Below are 25,162 nucleotides of genomic sequence, written 5' to 3' on the forward strand. Positions count from 1 at the left end.
ACACACAGCACACACCTAGAAATATTTGTCTCAATCATCTTAGAGTTTCTGCAATTTGACTTTTCAGTTTTTAAGCAAAAACACTTGTGATTAAAGGGCTTTTGTTTGAAAGAAGAACCTAGGCCTTTGATGGCTCCTAATCTGTTTAAGGAGCCTAAGGCCTCTTGCTTTGATATTGAAGGAAATCAGTTCTAGTTGGGACAGGAACAATGGGCCTTCTTTTTCCTGAGAAGAGACACTCTGCCAAGTCTGAGCTCTAGGGAGTGTGTTGGCCAAGAAAAGTTGGCCCCGAGGGTGACAGGGCGGACAAACCTGGGAGGCAGAGGGGTCACACCTGCCAATGGAATGCTCCAGGTGCAAATACATTTTCCTCCACCAAAGCATAAGCCCCAAGTGTTCATTACCCTGCCAGTTCCCTATGAACCAACTCCGAAGAGCATAAACTATAATTTATTGAAAGAAAATCTAATATTTTAAAAGATACTGGCAAGCCCTAGCTGGTTTGGCTCAGTGGATAGGGCGTCAGCCTGTGGACTGAAGGGTCCCAAGTTTGATTCTGGTCAAGGGCACATGCCTGGGTTTCGGGCTCAGTTCCCAATGGGGATGTGCAGGAGGCAGCTGATCAATGATTCTCTCTCATCATTGATATCTCTCTCTCTCCCTCTCCCTTCCTCTCTGAAATCAATTTATATATATATATATATATATATATATATATACACACACACACATACATATATATTTTTAAGATACTGGCAAGACAATACTATATACTTGTATTTCTTATCATTCAAGAATCAACACTGTTACTTGATCTGATCAACTAAAGCTGAAAGGTGCCACGGCAAAACTCACCATGTGTGTTAAAAGTGCCGACATATTTAGTTAACATACAGTATTACATAAAAAATTTCATAGCAGTTCAAACCATTTGAAATTGCTAATAGCTGACTATTTTTATTCCCGTTTGGTAGAAATGAATGGATAAATTTTTCCTCAGATAAGATCTCACTTCAAGAAAGTTGTAATATGAACACATCGTCGATGGTAAAATATTAATCAAAACATCCACACACAGAGAGATTTTATTCCAAAGTTCTTAAAATATTTGAAACATTAATTTTGTACTTTTAATCTCCTTTAATTTAGGAGTTGGCAAGCTTTCTTAGGAAAGGGCAGGATAGTAAATATTTCAGGTTTTATGGGACATACAATCTCTGCCATCATAGCTCCAAAGTAGCAAGAGATGGTACATAAATGAATGGGTGTGGCTGTGTTCCAGTAAAAATTTATTTTAAATATAGACAAGTGGCTCTAGGCTGTCATTTATGCATTCTTACCTTACGCTATTAATCTTCCCAACATATCACTCGTTCTATATTTTATAACTGTTTTTGCTATTATACAAATCATCACTGTGTTATATAAATTCTTTTTTTAAATGTATTTTAGATTTTTTTACAGAGAGGATCATCCATCAGCTGCCTCCTGCACACCCCCCACTGGGGATGTGCCCGCAACCAAAGTACACGCCCTTGACCAGAATCGAACCTGGGACCCTTGAGTCCACAGGCCTAAGCTCTATTCAGTGAGTCAAACCTGTCAGGGCATGTGTTATACAAATTCTTATATGGTCCATATCTTAAGTCTTCATTCTGAGGAAAATACGGTCCAATCGTTTAAAAATCTGTATGTCCTAATGGCCTTCAGCTTATACAAAAGTTTGTGCATTTGGTCCATACCGCCGGCTGAGCCCATGCCACTGTGCTGGTTACGGTATAGGACATCAAGATTCTGAAGATGGTCTGCTGGACAGTTCAAACATCACAATCCTACACCTCCTTTTCCTGCCACTGTCACCTTATCTCCTTTTGGACATTTGTGATGACTCAGGAGAAGACAATGTAAGAATGAATGCATGGCAAACTGAGAGGTTGGAGCTGGGTTTGGGACACCTTCCTGTTGACTGAAGGGAAACACTTGCTTCTCACCGGAACGAGAGAAGCATCTGCTGGTGAGGAGGAACTTACTGGCCCCGTTCCCACCCAGAAGCCTAAAGAGCTCAGCGTTTGCCTTTGCCAAGTGTCTGGAGAGAAGTGCAGAGAGGGGTTATTCAGCACAAACACAGTCAGCTCTCCGAAAATAAATGACGCCAGCTAAACCTGGCAGACTGACTATCCTACTACTTTAAAACAAAATGGATGAGATCCTTACATAAATGAATGAAACTATGACTTCTACTATGTATTTATTTCATGATTGAAACACCATTTAAGTATTTCCGCCCCATCTCACATAACAACTCTATGGAAGAAAACAGAATCAAAGAAGTTTCCTCTTGCCTAAAGTCACTCCGTCAGGTCTGACCAAGGATAAGAGTCTAAACTTCCTAATCCAACCTTGTGTTCCTACGACACTCCCTGAGACCTCTTGAAATAGCCAGGAATTTAATTCAATTAATTAATTAAAAATGTTTTTATTGAATTCAGAGAAAGGGAGAAGGAGAGAGAGAGAAACATGAATGATGAGAGATAGAATCATTGATTGCCTACCTCCTGCATGCCCCACATGTGGAATGGAGCCTGCAACCCGGGCACGTGGCCCTGCCTGGGAATCGAACTGTGACCTCCTGGTTCATAGGTTGATGCTCAACCATAGAGCCATGCCACTGGGCGAAATAGCCAGGAATTTTCAATGCCAGTAATAACCATCTCAGTCCCTGCCTTTTCTACCTGTACAAGCTGTAGGTACATCTTGCCCAATCCTGAATCAATTCTGACAAGAGCTGACAGCATGCCAGTAATTCCCAACACAATAAAGACAGGGGATGGAGTTGTCTCATTGGCCTTTCATTCTCCACTGTGCATGCTTAGTGGCCCTTCTTGAGAACCTCCCAATCCCTCCCTATCTCTCTGGGTCAGAGTAACGGCCTCTCTGATGCTCCCAGGAGATTCCAGCTTTACTTTATTGCTGCCCTCATCATGTTGTTTATAATGTTCTACCAATGAGTCTGCTTTTCTTCCTAGATTATAGTTACTTGAAGGCAGCAATATTTTAATATTTTTTACCTGCAGCAGCCAGCCAAGTGTCTGTACTATATTAGATATTCAATGAAGGCTGATTGGTAAATAAGTTAAGTGAATAGGGCCACTTTCCCACTAGGCCTGCCATCTCACCCTGGGCACCAGCACTTTCTCGAGCTCCTCTAACTTATTTTTCTAGGACCCTGCCCTTGAACCTAAATCCTCAGCAATGGAGATTTTGGTTGAAACCAGATGGTGCCACTAGTTTGACTTTAAAAAGTATCACATTCTATTGGTTCCAGATGTGGTGTACCGTATCTAAATGAATCCTTTAAGAAACAATGGGCAGGTGGGCCAGTCAACACTTTAAGCTAGTGGTCAGCAAACTGCGGCTCTTGAGCCACATCCAGCTCTTTGGCCCCTTGAGTGTGGCTCTTCCACAAAATACCATGGTTTGGGTGAGTCTATTTTGAAGAAATGGCATTAGAATAAGTTTAAGTTTAAAAAACTTGTCTCTCAAAAGAAATGTCAATCATTGTACTGTTGATATTTGGCTCTGTTGACTAATGAGTTTGCCGACCACTGAGTTAGACCACTAGCAATCTCTGCCAGAGGCCACCATCACAGCTGAACAAATTCCTCCAGTCCCAGTCTTGGCAAGTTTAAGTCACCTGCTACATAATGTCAACTAGCATCTACTACTGAGGTTCCAGGATGTTCTAGATCAGACTTTACTAGAGTGTCACTTAATATGTATCAGCTAGGTACAGGATTCAAGGTCATGACAACTTCTCATGCTTAAAAGAATAATTCTGTATTCAGAATGAAAGTGATTTGTTTTAAGATAAAGCAAACCTTACCTGAAGATCCCGCAATGTGGTTTCATGAGTATGGGTATCACCCTCAAGAACTGAGTATCGTTCCAGCTTTTCTTGTTCTTGCTCCAGCCAAGCTTCAAATGCCTTGAGGTCTCTCTGATACTCTTGGTGCAGACGAACTAGTTTTTCAGACTTTGTTACTGCTTCCTGTCATTAGCATTTAAGACGGGAATATAATATTACATGCAGATTCAATGTACAGTAAGAATTCCTTGTTGGAATTTTAGAAAATTATGACTATTAGATCATTGGAATATGGTTTTCTAGAAGAATGAACTTTCAAGATTTATATTAAAATATTTAAAGATAATATGAGGATTAAAAGAAGTTTTAAAGATCACTTTGTTAACTTTCTGATCTCTGAACTCCTTAAGAATGGTAGCATCAATATGCCCCCCCCCCCCAAAAAAAAAAAAGAATTAACTTTACTTGTCACAAAAATACACCCTAGTTGGGTTAGCTGAGTGGATAGAGTGTCAGCCTGTGGACTGAAGGGTCCCAAGTTCGATTCCAGTCAAGGGCACATGCCCGGGTTTCGAGTTCGATCCTGAGTGGAAGGTGTGCAGAAGGCAGCAAATCAGTGAATCTCTCTCATCAGTGATGTTTCAATCTCTCTCCCTCTCTCTTCCTCTCTGAAATCAGTAAAAATATTAAAAAATAATACACTTTTGCTTATGAAAACTGAAATTCTTATTATTTTAAGTAAGAATTTAAACTCACTGTGGACTGATTTTTCCATGTATTTTATCTAATAAAGTAGGATGTGCTTTGAAAAGTTACTTTTAGTTTATGTGTAAGGCCTAAATGAAGAACGATATTATTGATGCAGATTCCCTGCTTTAGAAAACTCTCAGTACCAGCCACACTAAGGCATTTATAAATATTACAATGCTGTTCAAAATGTTTCTTTTTTAAAAAAATATATTTTTATTGATTTCAGAGAGGAAGGCAGAGGGAGAGAAATAGAAACATCAATGATGGAGAGAGTCATTGATCGGCTTCCTCCTGCACACCCCACACTGGGGATCAAGCCTGCAACCCAAGCATGTGGCCTGACCGGGAATCGAACCAGGACCTTCTGGTTCATAAGTCAACGCTCAACCATTGAGCCATGATGGCCAGGCCAAATTTTTCTTAAGTTGATAAATATCTAGGAATTCTTATTTGAGAAACATTTTTTTAGTAACTTTAAAAAATATATATTTTATTGACTTTTTACTGAGAGGAAGAGAGAGGGAGAGTTAGAAACATCAATGAGAGAGAAACATCAATCAGCTGCCTCCTGCACACCCCCTACTGGGGATGTGCCCTTGACTGGAATCAAACCTGGGACCCTTGAGTCCACAAGTCGATGCTCTATTCACTGAGCCAAACTGGTTAAGGCTAGTAACTTTATTTGATAGTTTTTTTTTCCCCCTAGTGGTTTAAAGTATTAAAAATTATTTTGCTGTCTGCTATATAATTTTCTTCTCTCTGCTTCCACAAGTCCATAATTTCCAAAAGTAAATGAGTCTGTAAGTAAGCACAGACCCAAACATTCCTAAGCCAGTGAGTGCGTCCAGGTACAGGTTAGCCGTACCTTGGCTCTCTCTCTGATGGCTCTGTATCGTTCCTGCAGATCCTGGAGCTCTAACTGGGTGACATAGTGTTCCCTCATGCCAGCTCCTTTGACTTCAATGGTTTCCAGCAAGCTGCTGTGACTCAGCACTTCTTCGTTTAATAACTAGAGAATATTTAAAACATAATGAAGGTGTTACCACATATACCATCATATCAGTGATACTGATAATATTAATATACTTTAAATATATATTTTTATTGATATTAGAGAGGAAGGATGAGGAAGAGAGAGAAGGAAACATCAACGATGAGAGAGAATCGCTGAATGGTTGCCTCCTGCATGCACCCCATGGAGATGGAGCTCAGACCTGGACATATACCCTAACTGGGAATTGAACTGTGACTTTCAGGTTCAAAGATTGATGCTCAACCAATGAACCATGCTAGTCGGGTAATATTAAGATATCTAACTGTATATTTGACAAGTGATCTCAGGTTATCCATTTGTACATAGATAGATCTACCCATCTCTATATATGAGTGTGTTATTGTTGTAATACTACTATCTATAAAAAAGATTTAGGAACATACCTCAATATTTATCTATGTCCTTATCTATTTAAAAAATTTTACATGTAGTACTGTACTAATACAAGCATTATGAAAAGTACATGAAAGTAGAAATACAAAAGTGGTAAAAATAAAGCATTTTATTTCCTAATAATGAGTAATCTAAAGATATTACAAGTTGCCAAATTTTAAATAATCTGTATCATAAAACACAGGTCATCGAGATTTTCCTGGAAGAGAAACTTTTCACCCACAAACAAAAATCTAGCTCCAGAAGCCGTTTGAAATGATAGCACAAGCCCCAAATAATTCCTGTCTGTGGAAAGCCCGATCTCACCAGACAAGTGATCACAATGTTTGCATGACAGAGGCATTCGGAAGAAGCCCCCAGAGAACAAATGGAATGAGAAATCCAGAGCCCACCTTGGCTTTCCCGAGAGCAGCTGTCTTCTCGCGCAGTTCTGCGCACGGCCTTTCCAGTTCGTTCAAGCTGGCTTCCACACTGTCCATCCAGCTGGAGAACTGCCGGACGTCATCCTGGTAACTTGTCCACTTAGAGAGAGCCCCTTCCAGTTGACTGAAAGGCATGTGGAAGGACAACAGTCTGTACAGAGACGCTGGGGTGGTGTCTGCCCTGGCCACCCCACCCGCAGGAAGTGCACAGGGCAATCAGGAAAGGGTAGGCTTGGGCTGGCTTATCAAAGCTGGGTACCTGGCCTACAGTTTCAGGAGGCCAAGGACAGTTGAGTTCAAGTCCCCAGGCAGAAAGTGGGGCTGGATATAAAACCTGGAGTCAGTACTCAGGTCATAGGAGATGCTGGGATCAGCTTTAGGGCACAGCTGGGCGGGATCCCCCCAGTGAGTGAGACTTTTTATGGAGCCAAGCAAGACTCCGGGCAGGGAGAGAACCAGTGCTTAACTCCATCAATGTGAGCAGGACATTCAGGGGAGAGGGAAAAGGAATTAATAAAAGAAGGAAGAACTGAGCAAGAACAAGCATGGTAATATCTAACGTGAGATTTAAAATTAGAGAATTACAGTGGGAAAGTAGGGTAACATTTCCTGAATTAATCTAATGATTAAAACCTAATTGTTTCTCTTACATATTTTAAGTATTTCCTCCTCTCAATGTGGGGATTCTATTTTAACTCCCTTGATCATTTGTGCTTCATTTTATTGCTCTGCTTTGGGTGCTTTGTAGTTAACCCAGGTGTACCCTGGGCCACACACTGCAGCACACTGACCATAGACTTCTCCTCGCCTGCTCCATGCCCTCTGGGTCAGAGGGCACACTCTAGTCCTTGTGGCTTCTCAGCTTCAGGGCTTTCTTTCTATATAAGTAAGAAGGGCCAGGGATTGTTGCCCCTGCAGCCTGCCACTGCCCTCCTGACACCTGGAATTTTATTTGCAAACTAGAAGCCCAGTGCACAAAATTCATGTACAGGCGCAGGGGGGTCCCCAAAGCCCAGCCTGCACCCTCTCCAATCTGAGACCCCTCGGGGGATGTCCTACTGCGGTTTAGGCCCGATCCAGGGCAGTCAGACATCCCTCTCACAATCTGGGACCATTGTCTCCAAACTGCTCACCTAATTGATCATCTTAACTGCCCCCCTGCTGGCCTGGTCTCCCCCAAGTGCCACTCCCGCCTGCCTGGTCAATCCTAACTGCACCCCCTGCGAGCCTGGTCACCCCTTACTGTCCCCACTGCCAGCCTGGTTTCCCCCAACTGTCCCCTTCTGCTGGCCTGGTTGTCTCAACTGCCCCCGTCCCCTGAGGACTCCACACAGCCTGTTCGATTGTCAGTTTGGTTGCTTAGGCTTTTATATATATATAGGTTCTCCAGCTGCCCTGTTCTTGGGCAGGGCAACTCTGAGACACATGTTCTTCTCTGGCTCTTAGCACTGCTGGGCAGGATTCAGTTCCAGCTGCCTACATACCTTTATTGGCTGTCTGTCCCTCATCATCTCTTTCCCACCCCCTACTGGCTGATCTCCCAAGGAAACTACTGGATTTTAACTAATATATCTTTACATGATGAAACATTTATCTACCTTCGCCTTCTTAAGCAGTGACAGCAATAAGCTAACCATGTAGTTATAGTACACAAGGGATAGTATTGCAAATGACCTAAATGCAAGATTGTACCTGCCAGTTTCTTCTATTCTAATAAGAAAAAAGAAAAGGGAAAGAGGGAGGGAGGGAGAGAAGGAAGGAAAGAGAGAAACAGATAGCAAGCCAGCCTGCCCCAGGAAGGAACACAGTGCCACTATGAGTAAGTGATGACACTGATCGTCCAGCCACGGCTTTGCAGTAGTGAGCTTTCGTTTCTCTTACCTTTTGCAACGGATGGCTGCAGACAGAAGGGAAGCCCACAAATCCTTCACACTCTGCAGCTGCTGCTGAAGAGCAGGGATGCCTTCAGGAGCCGTGCTCTGCAGGACGGATTCCCCTCTGGTCACGATCATTTTCATCTGGATCTCCTTCTCCTGTTTCTCTGATAATAGAGACTGTAAAAGCAAACATGGAAGTCATTTGTCATTGGCATGTTTAACATTTCTGGCCTTAAATATCTCAGAGATAGAGATTAAACATGGCAGTGGAGTAAGTGGATGCTCCACAGACATGCTCCTAGGACCAATATTTATATTGAATAATCAACTGAAGACTTTCTGGAGAGAACCCTGATAACCAGGATGGAAAGTGGAGACTGTCTAGAGACTGGTAGGAAGGGCAAAGGTGGGAAAGGGCTGGACGGGCTCCCACAGACAGTAGCTGAAATTCTGAAGAGATAACTCAGCTGTGAGGGAGTGCCACTGAGAACTCCAGGGTCTAATCCCTAAGCTTGCCCCCCAGTATAGAACACCAGAACTGAGAAAAATGCCCACATAACACCTGGCTGTGAAAAGCAGCAGCTTGGTTGCTATCTGTCAAGAAAAGATGGCTGGAAATGTAGGCGCCCTCTTAAGGGGCCAATGCACAAAATTTCATGTGCAGCCATTCACCTTGTGCTCCAGCAGAGGGAAGACAGAGTGGATTGGAGTTGTGTGAACAGTAGGCGGGATTGGGGGCTCTGGGGTTAGAGGTCAGAAGCAGACACCTGGTTTCCTGTACTGAGTCATTCTCATATGCTGGGGAGGTCATCAGTCTCACAAAAAACGTTTGCTATCCAGGTAGGTTTGCCTGGGGGAAGACAGTTGACCCACCCTTTTGGAAAACACCTTGCCCCACAGTCCTGGAGGTTAATTGTTATTCACACTCTTTTAAGAGATGTCTGCTATCACCACTCTTATTCAACATATTACTGACAGTCTTAGCCACAGCAATCAGATAAGAAGAAGAAATAAAAGAGTCCAAATTGGAAAGAAGGAAGTAAAAGTCTCATTATTTGCAGATGACATGATATTGTACACAGAACACCCTAAAGATTCCACCAAAACACTACTAGATTTAATAAATGAATTTAGCAATGTAGCAGGATACAAAATAAACACCCCAAAATCAATGGCTTTTTTATATACCAATCATGAATTCTCAGTAAGAGAAACTAAACAATCCCAATTACCACTGCAACAAAGAAATTAAGATACTTAGAAATAAACTTAACCAAGGAGGTAAGAGATTTGTACTCTGAAAAAAAGAGATAAAGATATCAACAAGTGGAAGAATATACTGTATTTATGGATTGATAGAATAAACATCATTAAAATGTCCATACTACCCAAAGCACACTACAGATTCAATGCAATTTGTATTAAAATACCAATAGCATATTTCATAGATCTATAACAAATACACCCAAAATTTATATGAAACCAAAAAAGACTGAATAGCTTCAGCAATCTTGAGAAAGAAGAACAAAGTTGGAGTAATCACAATATCAGATATCAAGTTATACTACAAAGCCACTGTAATTAAAACAGCCTGGTACTGGCATAAGAACAGGCATATAGACCAATGGAACAGTACAGAGACCCCAGAAACCGACTCAAGCCATTATGCTCAATTAATATTTGACAAAGGAGGCAAGAGCATGCAATGGAGTCAAGACAGTCTCTTCAATAAATGGTTTTGGGAAAATTGAACATATGCATGCAAAATAATTGAACTACACTACCAACTTATACCATACCCAAGAATAAACTCAAAATGGATAAGAGACTTAAATATATGTCGTGAAAACATAAAGATCCTAAAGAAACCTAGGCAGCAACATCCTAGACATCTCTCCTAGCAATATGTTTATGATACATCTCCTAGGGCAAAGGAAACTGAGGAGAAAATAAACAAACTATGCTGGAGGCTAGGAACAGTAGTTAGCATAATAAATGCAGGAGGTCCAGCAAAAGGTTGATGGACACCTTCAGCAGGGCTGAAGATCTGCATATGATTGCCTGCTGCCAGACAGCTGAGGGCAGTTTCCCCCAACCTGATGGTCCTTTATTATTTATCAGGCCTTTCCTTTGATATGTATATCTGCTTTGGTAGAGGGAAAAATGTATGAATAAAAAGGCCGAAACTGGTTTGGCTCAGTGGTAGAGCATTGGTCTGTGGACTGAAAGGTCCCGGGTTCAATTCTGGTCAAGGGCATGTACATTGGTTGCGGGCACATCCCCAGGAGGGGGTGTGCAAGAGGCAGCTGGTCGATGTTTCTCTCTCATCGACGTTTCTAGCTCTCTATCTCTCTCCCTTCCTCTCTGTAAAAAATCAATAAAATATATTAAAAAAAAAAAAAAAAAAAAGTCCTGGGTGCAGAGACTCCAGGAGCTTAGTCACTAGAACTAAGTTCCTGTCCAGCCCTCCAAAATGCCTTTCAAATTCATATTTCTTGTCTAGTATCTTTAATCCATTTAAGCACAGCCCCTTTTCCAGATTCCTGAACCCTTGTAGATGATGAGAAAGACCCCATCAGGACTACATCAAAATAAAAGCTTCTGTATAGCAAAAGAAACCATCAATAAAATGAAAAGGGAGCCCACTGTATGGAAGAACATATATGGCAATGATACATCTGATAAAGCATTAATATTCAAAATATCAAAGGAACTCACACAACTTAACAAAAGGAAGACAAACAATACAATTGAAAAATTGGTAAAGTGTCTAAATAGACACTTCTCCAAAGTGGACATATAGATAGATGGCCAAAAGACATGGAAAAATGTTCAAAGTCACTGATCATTAGAGAGATACAAATGAAAACAACAATGAGGTATCACCTCACGCCTGTCAGAATGACTGCCATCAACAAATCAACAAATGACAAGTGTTGGCAAGAATGTAGAAAAAAGGGAATCCTAGTACACTGCTGATGAAAATGCAGATTCCATAACAGCCATTATGGAAAACAGTATGGAGTTTCCTCAAAAAATTAAATATGGAACTGCCATTTGACCTAGTGATCTCACTTTTAGGAATATATCCTAAGAATCCTGAAGCACCAATCAGAAAGAATGTATGCACCTCTCTGTTCATAGCAGCACAATTTACAATAGCTAAGATCTGGAAATAGCCCAAGTAGATGAGTAGATAAAAAAAGCTGTGGTACGTCTATACCATGGAATACTATGCAGCAGTAAAAAAGAAGGATCTTTTACTCTTAGAGACAGTATGGAGGGATCTGGAGAGTATCGTGCTAAGTGAAATAAGTCAGTCAGAGAAAGACAAGTATTAACATGATCTCGCTCATATGCGGAATCTAAGTAACAAAATTAACTGATGAACGGAGTGGCTCCAGAGACACGGAAGCATGGAACAGAGTATGGAATATTGAAGGGAAGGTGTGAGAGGGTGGGTGGGTGGGAGGTAATCAACCAAAGACCTTGTATACATGTATGCATAACCTATGGACACAGACAACAGGGTGGTGAAGGCCTGGGGCAGGGGCAGGGGTGAACTAGAGGGGATCAATAGGGGAAAAAAGGGAACATGCAATACTTTCAACAATAAAGATTAAATATGTATATTTTAGAGCTTCTGAATATTGTAGAAGGATGTGCAATTGTGTTGAGCCTTGGACCTCTCAGGCTGGTCAGGGAAGGATGGGAAAGTCACCAGCTGGTGAGTGGCAATAAGCAATCACCTGTCACCTGCTGGTCTCTAGGGGCCTTGACTTTGCAGTTCTTAACACTTCTCGGAATATCCCTTCTTCCCACCAAAGTTTTATTTTACTGGTTTTTGCTAAGAGACCAATTAGACTATAGTGAAATTCATGGATTCTCAAAAGTCACAGGATGGAGAACTTTATAAATGTGAAGGCTTCTAGCCCAACAAAACAAGAACTGTAACATATTTATTTATTTATCTTTTGTTAATCCTCACCCTAGGATATTTTTCCATTGGTCTCTAGAGAGAGTGGAAGAGACAGAGGGGGACAGACAGAGAGAGACATTGGTGTGAAAGAGACATACCAATCCGTTGCCTCCTGCATGTGCCCCAACTGGGACCAGGGATCGAGCCTGTAACCGAGGTACGTGGCCTTGGCTAGAATCAAACCCTCAACCCTTCAGTCCAGGGGCTGATGCTCTATCCACTGATCCAAATCAACCAGAGCTATAATTTATTCTATATATTATTAATTTATGTATTTCAAGTTCCTCAAAGGCGCTCATCTTTTTATTTAACAAGGACGTTTGAATCAAAGTTACAAAACTGGCTTTTTCACCTAAAAGGCAAGCTTCTTCTCTCTCCCTAATCTGGACCTGCCAGCCTCCACAGAGTAAGCCTCGGCAGCTCATTGCCACCATGAAGGGACTGCTGGCTTTTCTCCCACACCAGGCTGTTTGTTTACTCTGGCTTTTGCTCCGGTGGCACCATTCTCAAGTACCAGTTTAGGTTTCGGACTTCTTGAGAAACCTGCTCTGGATCTCAAGCCCTTCCCTCCTGCCTGGTTCCACTCGGTGCCTATAACCATAACCCTATGGGCTGTTACTGCTCTCTGTGCTTCAGCCACAGTGACATCCTTGAGGACAAAGATGATACTTTATTCCTTTTTGAATCCTTGGTATTAAGACAGAGTTACAGTCTCCTAGAAGACACCCAGCATATGCAGGAGAGAAGAATGAATAAAGAACCACTGTTTTGCCATAAATGGAAGATAAAACTAATAAGTTGGGATGGGAGAGTTGACTAAATGATGTAGGCAGGCAAGTGAATTGAACAAGAAGAAAAGCGACCTGTCCTACAAAATGGTTCATTGAAATATTTTCTCAGATCAGATGTGTCTGTGATGTGATTTGAAACTAGCCTCTTAACCGGCTATCCAGCAAATAGCCACCTGTGGGTTATTTATTTTTGTGAAGCTTTATGTGTGAACCCGGAAGGCTTAGGCTGACCCACCCAAGGTGAAAAGGGCTTCCAGGGCGGGAGTGTGATGCAGCAACACCAGGCAGATGGAGACTTAGGACATGTTGTGGTCCTGGCTGGATGGCTCAGTTCATTGGAATGTTATCTCATACACCAAACCGTGTGGGTTTGATTCTTGGTCAGGGCACATACCTAGGTTTAGTTTCAATCCCTGGTTTTGGGAGGCAACTGATTGTCTCTCACATTAATGCGTCTCTCTCTCACGCTCTCTAAAAATCAATAAAACATATCCACAGGTGAGGATAAAAAAAATTTTTTTTTGAGAAAAACAATCTGTCCATTAGAGACATTTTCTACAGCTGCATACCTCCAGCTTGAGCATCCTGCTGTCCAGCACGCTCTTGTCGGAGGTGGGGTGGCAGTAAGACTCCAGCATGTGAACCACGTCTGTCATCCAGTCCTGGAGCTCCTTCACCCCGAGGGAGAACTGGCTGTGTTCCGCAACAATCCGGTCCAGTCTCGACACTTTCTCCTGGAAACGACAGGCAGACATGCGTTCCCCACTGTCCTTCCACAGACCTCACAGCCCGAGGCTGCTCAGACTGGCAAGCTGACCGTTTGGTTCAAATCACTAGAAGTGGCCATAGGCTCAGACACTGCACAGATATGATGCCAATCCGCATGAATCTGAGAGATGTGTGAACTCTTTCTAAATAGTAAAAATGTGAGAACCACTGGGTCAAAAAGCAGAAAAATTATAATTTATTGTCCCTAAATTTAGTTGCTATTCTTCTTGATGATAATTATGTGTTTTTTTGTTTTTTTTTCCAGACAGAAGCAATACAATTTCTTCCTATTGCCTCATCAGGGAGACCAATCAAAGTGGTTTCTAGCTGTCACATAATCACATTTGGCTCCTCTGATACCTCATGACCTACATGGTTAGGAAGAGTTCTAAAAAAATTATCTGAGATTTAAATTTTAAAGGTTGGGAACCTAAATATGATTTTATTCATTAATTACAAGTCGTATCCAACACAGTGAAGTTTATGAACATAAACTTCAGCTCTTACCTCATTCAAACATCTATTAATATTTGGTATCTAAATAAATACAAAGGAATAGAAAGATGTCCTTAATGAATTCTAACTTTAGTTGTGTGCCAGATATTCTAAAGACAAAAGGAGTAACTTACTCATAGGAAAAGCATGTGTGTAAACATAGTCGATTTATTCCAAGTCTATATTAGTGTGACTGTGGTGGTGATGTTTTATTGAGGACCTAAATGAGCAGACCAGCAGTGAGTCCATTCTAAAATGGGGGAAGCCAAATTAAAGACTAACTTACAGCTGGATCCCTACATTCTAAGACCTGAAACGCAAAAGACAAATATAGGGGACAAATGTCACAAAGCACACAAAGCTTCGAGTAAGCTTGCCCCACCAAGTTCAAGACTGGTCTGCATCATGCCAGCTGGACGCTCTAAATAAGATCATATATCTTTCTAGGCTGTTAGAAAAGAAATTTAATCGGTTAAACAAATTAGTGTCCGTTTTGAGCTCTGCTCTGTTGATCGAATTGAAAATCTCAATCAACACAGCCTTGACTACTATGGCATGAATATAAAGAATTTAGAAAAACTTTAAAAAGGGATCCCAAACTCATTTTATTTAGTCTACTAAAATGTAAGCTGCTTTGAATTCTTGTTTTTCTAAAGTAACTTGATCTGAGTGTCCTTAGGCCCCAAACTGAACGTTGCCTGATGTTTATGCATCGGGTTTTCAAAACAGCTCAAGCACGCATGCCAAGTGAGTGTAAAGGGAATACGCTGTGCGCTAGTGGAGGCTGGGAAGTCTCTTCTTGGGCCCTCCCTCGCTGTGTGTGAAACCACATTGAGATGACGCAGCACAAAGAACAGACTCGCACTGCAAGGCCGGGCACAGACTCACACTCCTTACCCCTGACCTGGGCTTGCACCCTGCACAGTCCCCCCACTCCCCACGCCCCCCCGACTCCAGATGGGTGACCTGTCCCACACTCACTCACGGCACCTGCGGGCATTACCTTGGTCACATTGCTTAGCGCTAGATACTGAGCAGACAGCTGCGACACTCTGTGCATAAAGCTCTTGCTGGCAGCTTGTCCTTCCCACAGCTGCTGCGCTTTCTCTTTTAGCCTGTGGAGCTGAGGCGCGTAGCAGTTTATTTCCTCAAGGACAGACTGAAAAGCACAAGCAAGTTACTATTAAGAGGCTGGTGGGGAGCACATCGCCGACGGAGGGGGCTCTGGCCCGGAGAGCACGGACATCAACACACAGTGGCGAGTGATAGGTGCGCCCTGGAGCATGGTGACTTCCAGGCTGTACACGGCACAGGCTGCAAGACACAAACAGATCACCTCCGCGGACAGCTGGGAAACATGCCATCGGCCAGACATAGGGCGAGGGGATGTGAGACCTCAGACAGCATCACGGGGTTCCAGGGGCTCGCGGGCATCTGGACACAGGGATGCGCACAGAACGGGAAGGACGGGAAGGATGCATGCAGGACCACAGGATGGGGAAGGTGCACAAAGGATTGGTGGAGACATGGCCGAGCAGCCCAGGGCTGTCACCTGGAGCTTCTGCTGCTCCCTCCTCTTGGCCGGCAGGTCGTACAGGCGGTTGCTGCTTTCGTGCACCATCTTCTCGGTTTTACTCAGCCAGTCCTGCACAGGCTCCGCGCTGACTTCGAAGTCCTTCATTTGGATCTTCAGATTCTACCAGGTTTCAGGTGAGATGGGACACACGATAAAGCATCTGGTCTTGATCACTTTGCCTCACAGCAAAGTCTTTCCCGTTGGTATTCAATCTGGCCCTACTGCCCCCCTCCCCTTCTTTCCCTGTTCCCACTATCTGGAACATTCTATCCTTCATTTTGGCACTTGTATAAGTTTTTAAATATATATATTTTATTGATTTCAGAGAGGAAGGGAGAGGGAGAGAGACATAGAGACATCAATGATGAGAGAGAAGTATTGATCGGCTGCCTCCTGCATGTTCTCCTGGGGATCGAGCCTGCATGTGCCCCAAAAGGGAATCAAAAAGTGACTTCCTGGTTTATAGGTCGATGCTCAACTACTGAGCAACACCGGCCAAAACACCTGTGTAATTTTTGAACATCCTTTAGATAAAGCTTTTTATGAACCTACTTTTTTTTAAAAAATGAACTATTTCCTAGTTATCCAGACCTGGTCAAGACTCAAGATCAATTTGCTTAGGGTACAAAACATTTCACTATTTGGCCCTACTCGTCATCACCAGTCTTATCTTTATTGCTTTCCCCCAAAACCCCATGTGGATGGAACTTCTTGAAGACCCATTCATAGGTGGCATTCATAACTCCCTGGACCCGCACATTCAAGTCCTTCCACCTGAAATGCACACCAGCCTTGCCAAATTCAAAGAATGTTTAGTCTTCAATGTTCAGTTAAAATGCCACCTCTCTGGAAACCTCCTCAACTTCTCCAAATGGAGTTAGTTACATCTTCTGAAGTGAATATCATCTGCTGAGCATACCTGTCTTACATTGCAATCATCTCTTCATGTAGTTTCCTTCTCTAGAAAGTGAGTTCTTTGAGAAGAGGGGAAAAATAACCCTTTTATATTCCTAACATAGAGTCTGGAACATAAATAGGCAATATATGTTTTTATTAATAGGAAGAAAGGAAAGAAGGAAAGAGGAAGGAAGGAAGGAAGAAAGGAAGGAAGGAAGGAAGGAAGGAAGGAAACATTGAAGGTAATAAGGCAAGCTATTCCTGACCTATCCATCAACTAGTCATCTCTTGAAGTAGATAATCTTGCTGTCAATGGCAGATGCACTACCCTCAACAGCAAAAGAGCTCAGACCACATTGCGTTAACAATCCCTGCAGAGTTAATAAATTCGTAGGCACTGCACAAGGATTACCATTCCCTATTAAATGGAGGATGTCTGCCATGAAAGACTAGCCACCTTTTGCCAGGAAGTGTTGTTTAAAAAGGAAAAAAATATTCTCCATGTATCTAAATTTTCTTTTAAGAGGAGAGTTGGTACATAAAACAGACGGCTTCATAAAAAAAAGAATTGCATTGTGTTAGTAATTGTTACAAGTATAATAAATTCAATTTATATTATCTCTAGATAAAATTAAATTGTATGAATATTGTCGCTTTGCATTCTTAACTCCTAAAATCTACTATGTACATGATACTTGCATTAGTTATAATATGCCTTCTCATCCATAGCATTTTTTAGCCTTATAGAAATATTTCTGTTCATTCTCCTAGAACAACTTCCAAAATGAAGGGGTTTCAAATGGAAGATTAAATGATATGTTTAAAAATTAAAATTGGTTGTCCCTATGGTCTGGGATAAGAGCCCCTACTAAATTTCTCGGTGAGGCTCACACTTCTAGCATTGAGCTGTTTCTTAGTGTTATCTAGTCATTCACTTATATTCAGTGAAAATGAGCAAAGTCATTGACAAGGGTACTTGTATATGTTGAGACTGTGGTTTAACCAACACAATCACTACCAACAAACAACACAGAATGTGTCCACATAGTTGGTTATATTATACCTCTAGGACAGATTCCTTCTGGTGAAGATTTGAGTTAAAATTTTTCCAATCCTCTTTTGCATTTGCAATTTTCGCCTGGATACCATCAGCTTTCTCTTTGGTCAGCAGAGAACTCAAAAGTTCCCCTTTAGATAGCATCACATTTAGCTTGTGCTGTCCATTCTCACTTTCTGATGAAAACTCCTATAAAGAAAAATGTAAAAGTAGACATAATAAAATGCTCTCTGCTTTAAAATACATTGATTTTCCACTTCTTTCTCAATAAAATCACAGAGAAGGAATAAACAATTTTATTGTATATATTAAGTGACTGACTCTTTTACCATATCCGAACATTGGGGATAATAATCTTTTGTACCTGATGTATTTGCTGTGAAAATTAAATTAAAAAATCTTTTTCAAGTGCTCAGACACAATGCTTGTCACATAGAGCTTTTATTATTTCCTAAATCCCTATTAATATATATATATATATATATATATATATATATATATATATATGTGTGTGTGTGTGTGTGTGTGTGTGTGTGTGTGTGTGTGTGTAAATCACATGCATTTATATAAATGGACTAATTTCTCTTCTTGCACACAATAATTTCAAGATTTAAAGCAGGGATTTATTTGAAATTTGAGTTTCTTAAGCAAAATTTTAATAAGCTTCTAAAACAGTCCAGAGACATATTTTTTAATTCATTTAAGCTTCATTATTAGAATGAATAATAATCTTACCTGTATCTTCTGAAGACTTGTTTGAACTTCATTAATATTCTGAGGTATATCAAAACATTTGGCGGTAGTGATTTTTGCATTAACCAACCACTGCTGGAAATCCTTGAAGGCTCTTCGAAATCTTTGCTGTAAAATCTGTTCTTTATTCTGACAGCTTTTAGATGCTTGCAAACAAAGACTAAAACCATGATTGGAAACATTTAAAAGAAAGAAAAAAATGATGAAGGAGATTAATGTTTGAGGGAATAAACAATTTTTGGAGTATGCGCTCATGTCATTTAGTGATTATATTAATGTTGAAATCACATCTTAAAATATATAAACCTTTAGTTTTTTATTTGTATTAAAACATTTTAAATACCAATAAGGTTCATGCTCACCAATTATATTCTTTAATTAAGGCAGAAACTTTTCCACTATATGGGCTCAGGTCTTTGGAAAATCGACAAAGTTCATTCAGCTGAGACTTGAGATCCTCTGTCTTGGGCTCTGCTTTTTGTAGAGCATCCTGTATCTCCTATTAGGAAATAACAAAACAGAGGGGCAAGCGTTTAAATTAGGTAATTTCCACATCTTCACACTGAAAATTCATAAATCATATTATAAATTATTAGTAAGGGAAGAAGCAACATATAGATTCAGGAAAGAAATGAGGCCTAGTTGCAAGATTCCCCATGGCAAGTAATAGCACGTGGCTGACTGTGTGTCCTTTTCTAGCCACAGGTAGGCACTCTGGGATGAAAGGCTGCCAAGAAGTCAAATGACCATGTGATCAAAGAATAACGTAAAGTGGGATGGAAAAAGAAAGGTGAACTGGCCTAAATTGTTTAAAGACAATCTGACCAGGGTGTCAGCGGATATTCGTATTGTTTAAAAATAAAAAAAGAAATCATTTCAAAGCAAAGCAATACTTATTTTGGTACTTGTGCACAGACAACTAATGTAATGTTGTCTAACACATAACACCAACTTTCACATTAAGAAATTCTCATAATCCACAGGTCTGATTTAAGTAGCAATTGAACCATTTCATAGTTTCATTCATATAATCATCAAATATTTGCTAAATGTCTGCTGTGTGCCCATCATTTTGCTGAATTCTGGGACCCCCTACATGACCGACGGTATGATTCTTGCACCATATTTGAAGAGCTCACAATTGTACGGGTGGGAGAGGCATGTGAATAATCAAAGCCATGGTCCATGACTACACAGAGGATGGTCACTCCAAGCAAATCATCCTGAGTGTCAAATACACACATTCTGGCCCCTTGATAAGTGCCTAATAAGGAAAATTAGCAGGTAAATGACTCCTACATATTTAAATAGGAGTGTGTGGATAATGATATCACCAAGGTGAATAATAATAATAAAGATGAGTAACTGCTCAGAGAACTGTTGCTGTCACTATTTTTATCCTCGGAGATGTTTATCGTGAGATGGCCTAGAATTGTAGAAAACCACGCCTCTCAACAGCCAGGTCTGTGTTGCACTCCTCACCCTATAAATGGAACCTCTGTCCTCCAACTGATCTAAATCAGAAAGCTGAGCATCACCAGGGCCTTGCGAGGTCTCCTCCTCACTCCACACAGGAGCTAACGAGGACTGGTCTGTTCCACCTCTTAGAGAGAGAGCTCTTTTCATCAGCTACCTTTGAGTCCTGACTCTCCCAGCCCCCATTCACATCTTTATCATTTCTTTCTAGAATGACACAATATCTATCACCTTAATTTGCATCCTGTTCTCCAGTTTTCTCTCCTGTGCTTTCTCATCCCTCAGTAACTTTGTACAGTGGTGCCATTTCTCCACCACATCTATCTGGTCCATTTGTAACCAGACCTCAAGATTCCCCTCAAATAACTCTTCCCAGAGGATTCTCTGTCCTCCTGCCCACCTCCCAGCGGCTTCTCACTGCAGAGGACACAGCACCTCTCGGCACTCATCACTAGTGAGTGTTTCCGATGGTTTTGAACTTGTTGGCCTTCCCACCTGGACTGTGGGAAGAAGGTGTTCTCTTTGCTTTAAACTTTTTTATTTAGCTTAGTGTCGGCCTACAGGCATCTAAAATATTCTTATTTGCAAAATTCTTAAGTAATACTTATAAAGTTTCTCTCTGAAACTCCAAATGCTCAACTAGTAACTCTATTTTACATCATATTGAATCTTTTATTTAAGGAAGAGCATTATAAGAACCAAAAAAACTGACAATGCACCAAAGAGGTAAATAACAGAGATTCAGTGAGTCACTTACACATTAGATGTTATCAAAAGTGAAAAGCTTTGACTAAAAATTTACACTACAATTTTTTTTTGGAATGTTATCATAAATTAAGCATATTATTGAAACCTTTCATTATATAAATATCAGGTTATACACCTGTGTCTCAGTTAAGTCCTGGGATACATATTTTTTTTCCTTGGCAGTTAAGAAAAATCCTAAATTTCTAACACTAGTAGCCCATGGATATGAAGAGATAAAAGTTTTGGAACACAGTGGACAGGATTTTTGTGTGCCTTGATTTTATACAGTTTATAATGATCCATTTTTAGTTTTGAAAAGATTTCTGAGTGTCACCATTTCATTGCAGAAGAGAAAGTAAAGGTCTGTGACAGCTCATGATTATTATTAGGATTCTAACAATGACAGGCCCTTCCGCACAGCAAAACAAAGCCATGTGAATCTCGCAAATCCATTCTTTTGTAAAACTCTCCTAGGCTTGCATTGTAATGGGAATATTACCTTCATTTTTTAAAAAATTGCTGTTCCCAGCTTTATTGAGCTGTGATTGACATATAATATTTTGTGCGTTTAAGGTGTACAGTATAGTGATTTAATACATTTATATATCATAAAATGATAACCACCAAAGCATTAGCTAACACCTTTATCCCATCACATAATCATACTTCCTTTTTTTATTATCGCCATTTTTAGATAAAATGACTACCAGAATAAGAGAAAATCTGAGTATTTAGAGGAATGTAGTATTGTCATCCAAAGCATGAGCCCCAGAACCAAATCTGAAAAAGATCAAAGCCCGGACTGTTGTCTTTGAATTGTCTGCACCATTAAACACCTATATTTACTATTGTATCACCTTCTCATAGGCCTCACCTATTATTTTTACTAATGGAATCAATATAAAGAAATAATGATGGCTCAGAATAGCCATATAATGTAAATACCATAAAATCTTGCTTTTTTAAAATTTCACTTATATTAATGGTAGGGAAAAGAAGGGAAACAGAATGAAAACATCAAAACAGATTTTTTTTTTTTAATATCAGAGTGAATAATACTGACCACATGGAATAATCACTAACATCTTGTCCCTGTTTTACAGAACTGCTTTCTACACTTCATTCTGGTGCTTAACCCTAAAGGACACGAAGGACATCGGAAAAAAATATAATCTATAAATACTATAAGTAAAATAGCATAAAGAGATTATTAGAAAGATTTCCTTTGCAGTACACTACCTTTGTTCCAAATACTTGATTTAAAACAAGACAATGTTGGAAATACTACGTGAGTTTCCTACTGGCTGGAACTATTTTTGAAATGTTTATAACATAAATACCACAGAGAAGGTTACTTTACTAAAACTTCCTTTTTAGGATCTCTAAGATTCAGAGCATTATTAAACTGCAAATATCGAAAGAAAGTCTTTCCAAGAAGCCATTGAACAGGCAAGAAAGAAACGGGATCGCAAGTGTCTGCCTTTTCTTCACTTCCCCTTTTATGCTTCCCTTTCTCTCCTTCTGAAAGAGCTGCCATTAGTTATTAAAAAAAAAAAAAATGTCCGGAAGGCGACCCATGAGCATGACATAGGAGTTCTGTGAACCGTTAATCCCGGCACAGCTGTCAAAACTCCACACAGGAGAGCTGATCAGGGTGCAAACCGTTAGCTGTGTTTTAGGGGCTCACCAAATGTTCCTCCAAGCCATACATTCAATCCCGCAATCGGAAATCATTCACTGGCAGGAGCGCAGCTATGACTCTCCGTCTATTTATGCCGCTACCCACAGGCCATTTCTCAGACTGAATGGCTGCATGCAATCTCACAAACTCTTGTACCATGAGAATGAAAGTAGACTATTTCCACTAACAAGAACTGCTTTCAATGGTAAATAATCACTTCTTCTCTCCTCTGTCCTTCTATGTAGAATAGTTAGACTCAGGAAAAAAGAAAACAGATCTGATTTGCAAATTTCATTGGAAACACGTACATCTCCCAAGTCTGAATGTTTTTAGTTAGCAAGAAGGTTTTTCATTTTTTTGGTTTGCGTCTTTTAGCAGCGATGAGAACCAGACCACATTTCTAGCACACCCACCCGCAGAGCACAGGAAGCCAACTTACCCGCCCCTTCTCCCAGCTCTCCACTATCTCCTGGTCTGTGTTCTTGCCCTCCAGGAGGGCAAGCTGCTGAGCCCACGCCGTGAGGAGGGTGCTGAGCTGCTCCAGGGCCTGCTCCAGGGCGGCCACTTGGCCCTGAAAGGCCTGCTCCGAGAGGGCCATCTGGCTGGCCAGGCTCTCCAGGCTGCGGCGGGCCCGGAGCGCGCTGTCCTCCCACTGCTGCCAGTCTGCGCGCAGGGCCTGCATCTCCGCCGCCAGCAGCTCGCTCCCGCTGGCCGTGCTGCGCCTCTGCACGGCAGGGGCCAGGGCCTCCACTCTGCTCAGGCGGCCGGCCCCGGTCTCTCTGGAATCCATCAGCTCCTGTAATGGAATATCACCATGGTAACCGAGGAGGCTGAGTCACAAAGGGCTTCCAAATATGTGCAGAGGGGCACCCCGTCCTGCTAGGAAGTTTCAGCAAGTGTGCCCCAGGGAGCCCAGGACCGGCCAGCCGCCCACCCCCAGCGATGCCAGCGGGGAGTTCTCCTCCTGGGCATGGGGCAGCTGGCAAACCCAGTTGTGGGAGACAGACACACAGGGACCCTGCCGGCGGCATTGTCTGGATGAGTGCCGCTGGGTGGCCCACAGCAGATTGCTCCTACAAATAAGCGAGTCCATGTTTCTCCCTAACCCAGCGGTTCTCAACATTTTTCATCTCATGGCACACATTCATTACCAACATTCTGCGGTACACTAAAACAATATATTAATTTTTTTGCCAATCTGACAAGAACATAGACATAATTTTGATCCATTCCCACTGGATGGCTATTGTCCTGGCTATTGTCACTTTTTATTATTGGACAATCTAAGGGAAAAGAGGTCAGTGTCCTGGGCCACATAGTCAGGTGTTGAATGTTTGAAAAATCCTTGCAGCACACGGTTGAAACTCATCGCTTCCTAAACGGACAGATCAGTGAGCAAGGATTTTAGCAGGACTGTGCTCCGCTCAGGGTCTCTCAGATGGTAGCGTACAAATGGATGGATGAATAAATTAAAACATTACGGAGAGAGGAATGTGCCAAAGAAGTATTTTAAAGGATCTCATGGATAATAGAAAGGTAAAAAGTCCCTTTACGTGATTATCTCATTTAAAACCTTCTAAACGATTTAAAAAAGATAAGCCCTTAGAAGTGAATCTTCAAAATATAGTTATTTCTGCTATCATCATCTATTGCTTTTATGATTGTTATGATTTGAACTCTAGTCTAATTAGAACACAGTTTGAGTGTGGAATCTCAGAGGGGAGGTGGGGGAGGCTGGGAGGTGGGAAGTAATAAGCAAAGACCTTAAATGTATATATGGACACAGACAATAGTGTGCTGAAGGCCTGGGGCTGGGAGCAGGGGTGGGGCGAGGGGAGACAGGAGGCGAGCTGGAGGGGATCAATGGGGGAAAAAGGGATCATATGTAATTCTTTCAACAATAAAGAATTATTTTAAAAACAAACAAACCGAAAGAACACAATTTGAGTCCTAAACTCCTGACCACAGTTACACTATTGATTCCTCATCTAAAACTTAATCATTCAAGATTTCCTCATTGCTTAATTTTTAGATGAAAATCTATTGTTTTTCACAGGGGGCAAATCATTGCCATGTGTTATTCAAGCCACTAGAAAGAACCAAAGTACACGAAGGTCTCTAGTTCTCTGAGTTGTGTGAAATTTTTTGCTTTAAGTTGTCCTGATAGATTATAATTTTAATATCTTTTAAAGCACTGTCTTTCATTAATACTGTTGTACTGTTGTCTGGGAAAGCAGAATAAAACCTCTGGAATGCCATTTCCAACTTATTATTAAACTTTTCACTAAGTTATTCTATAAACTTTTCTTCTACTGTGCTGGAAAATAATATCTGATTTTGTCAGCTCTAAGTTGGTGCATACTGGTATGTCTCACACTGCAGCAAGCAGAGCATTTGCATGCAGGAGCATACTATATACATGGACAACCTTTCATTTTGTTCAAAGTGTAAAGTGTTTTGCATTCCCTCCCCCGCCCCCCCTCTTGTTTATGTTTAGAATTCCCGAGGTGCAAGGTCATATACACCAACCAACAGAAAACAGAAAAAAAAACAAAAAAACACAACAATTTAATTAACAGAA

General features: G+C 41.2%; 1 protein-coding gene across 1 annotated transcript in view; it reads right to left on the reverse strand.

The window, feature by feature from the left end:
* SYNE1 (spectrin repeat containing nuclear envelope protein 1) overlaps positions 1-25,162 on the reverse strand; it is a 359,148-nt gene that overhangs the window by 167,498 nt on the left and 166,488 nt on the right. Inside the window, exons 56-66 of the mRNA XM_084890175.1 lie at positions 23,021-23,377; positions 19,040-19,176; positions 18,660-18,837; positions 17,931-18,113; positions 15,947-16,090; positions 15,398-15,553; positions 13,701-13,865; positions 8,366-8,538; positions 6,455-6,608; positions 5,481-5,624; positions 3,884-4,048 (exon numbers count right to left, since the gene is read on the reverse strand). Of these exons, the coding sequence (XP_084746301.1) occupies positions 3,884-4,048; positions 5,481-5,624; positions 6,455-6,608; positions 8,366-8,538; positions 13,701-13,865; positions 15,398-15,553; positions 15,947-16,090; positions 17,931-18,113; positions 18,660-18,837; positions 19,040-19,176; positions 23,021-23,377 (1,956 nt within the window). The remainder of the gene's footprint in view (positions 1-3,883; positions 4,049-5,480; positions 5,625-6,454; positions 6,609-8,365; positions 8,539-13,700; positions 13,866-15,397; positions 15,554-15,946; positions 16,091-17,930; positions 18,114-18,659; positions 18,838-19,039; positions 19,177-23,020; positions 23,378-25,162) is intronic.

Source organism: Pipistrellus hanaki (genome assembly GCF_964339955.1).
Source record: "Pipistrellus hanaki genome assembly, chromosome: 7".
Taxonomy (NCBI): domain Eukaryota; kingdom Metazoa; phylum Chordata; class Mammalia; order Chiroptera; family Vespertilionidae; genus Pipistrellus; species Pipistrellus hanaki.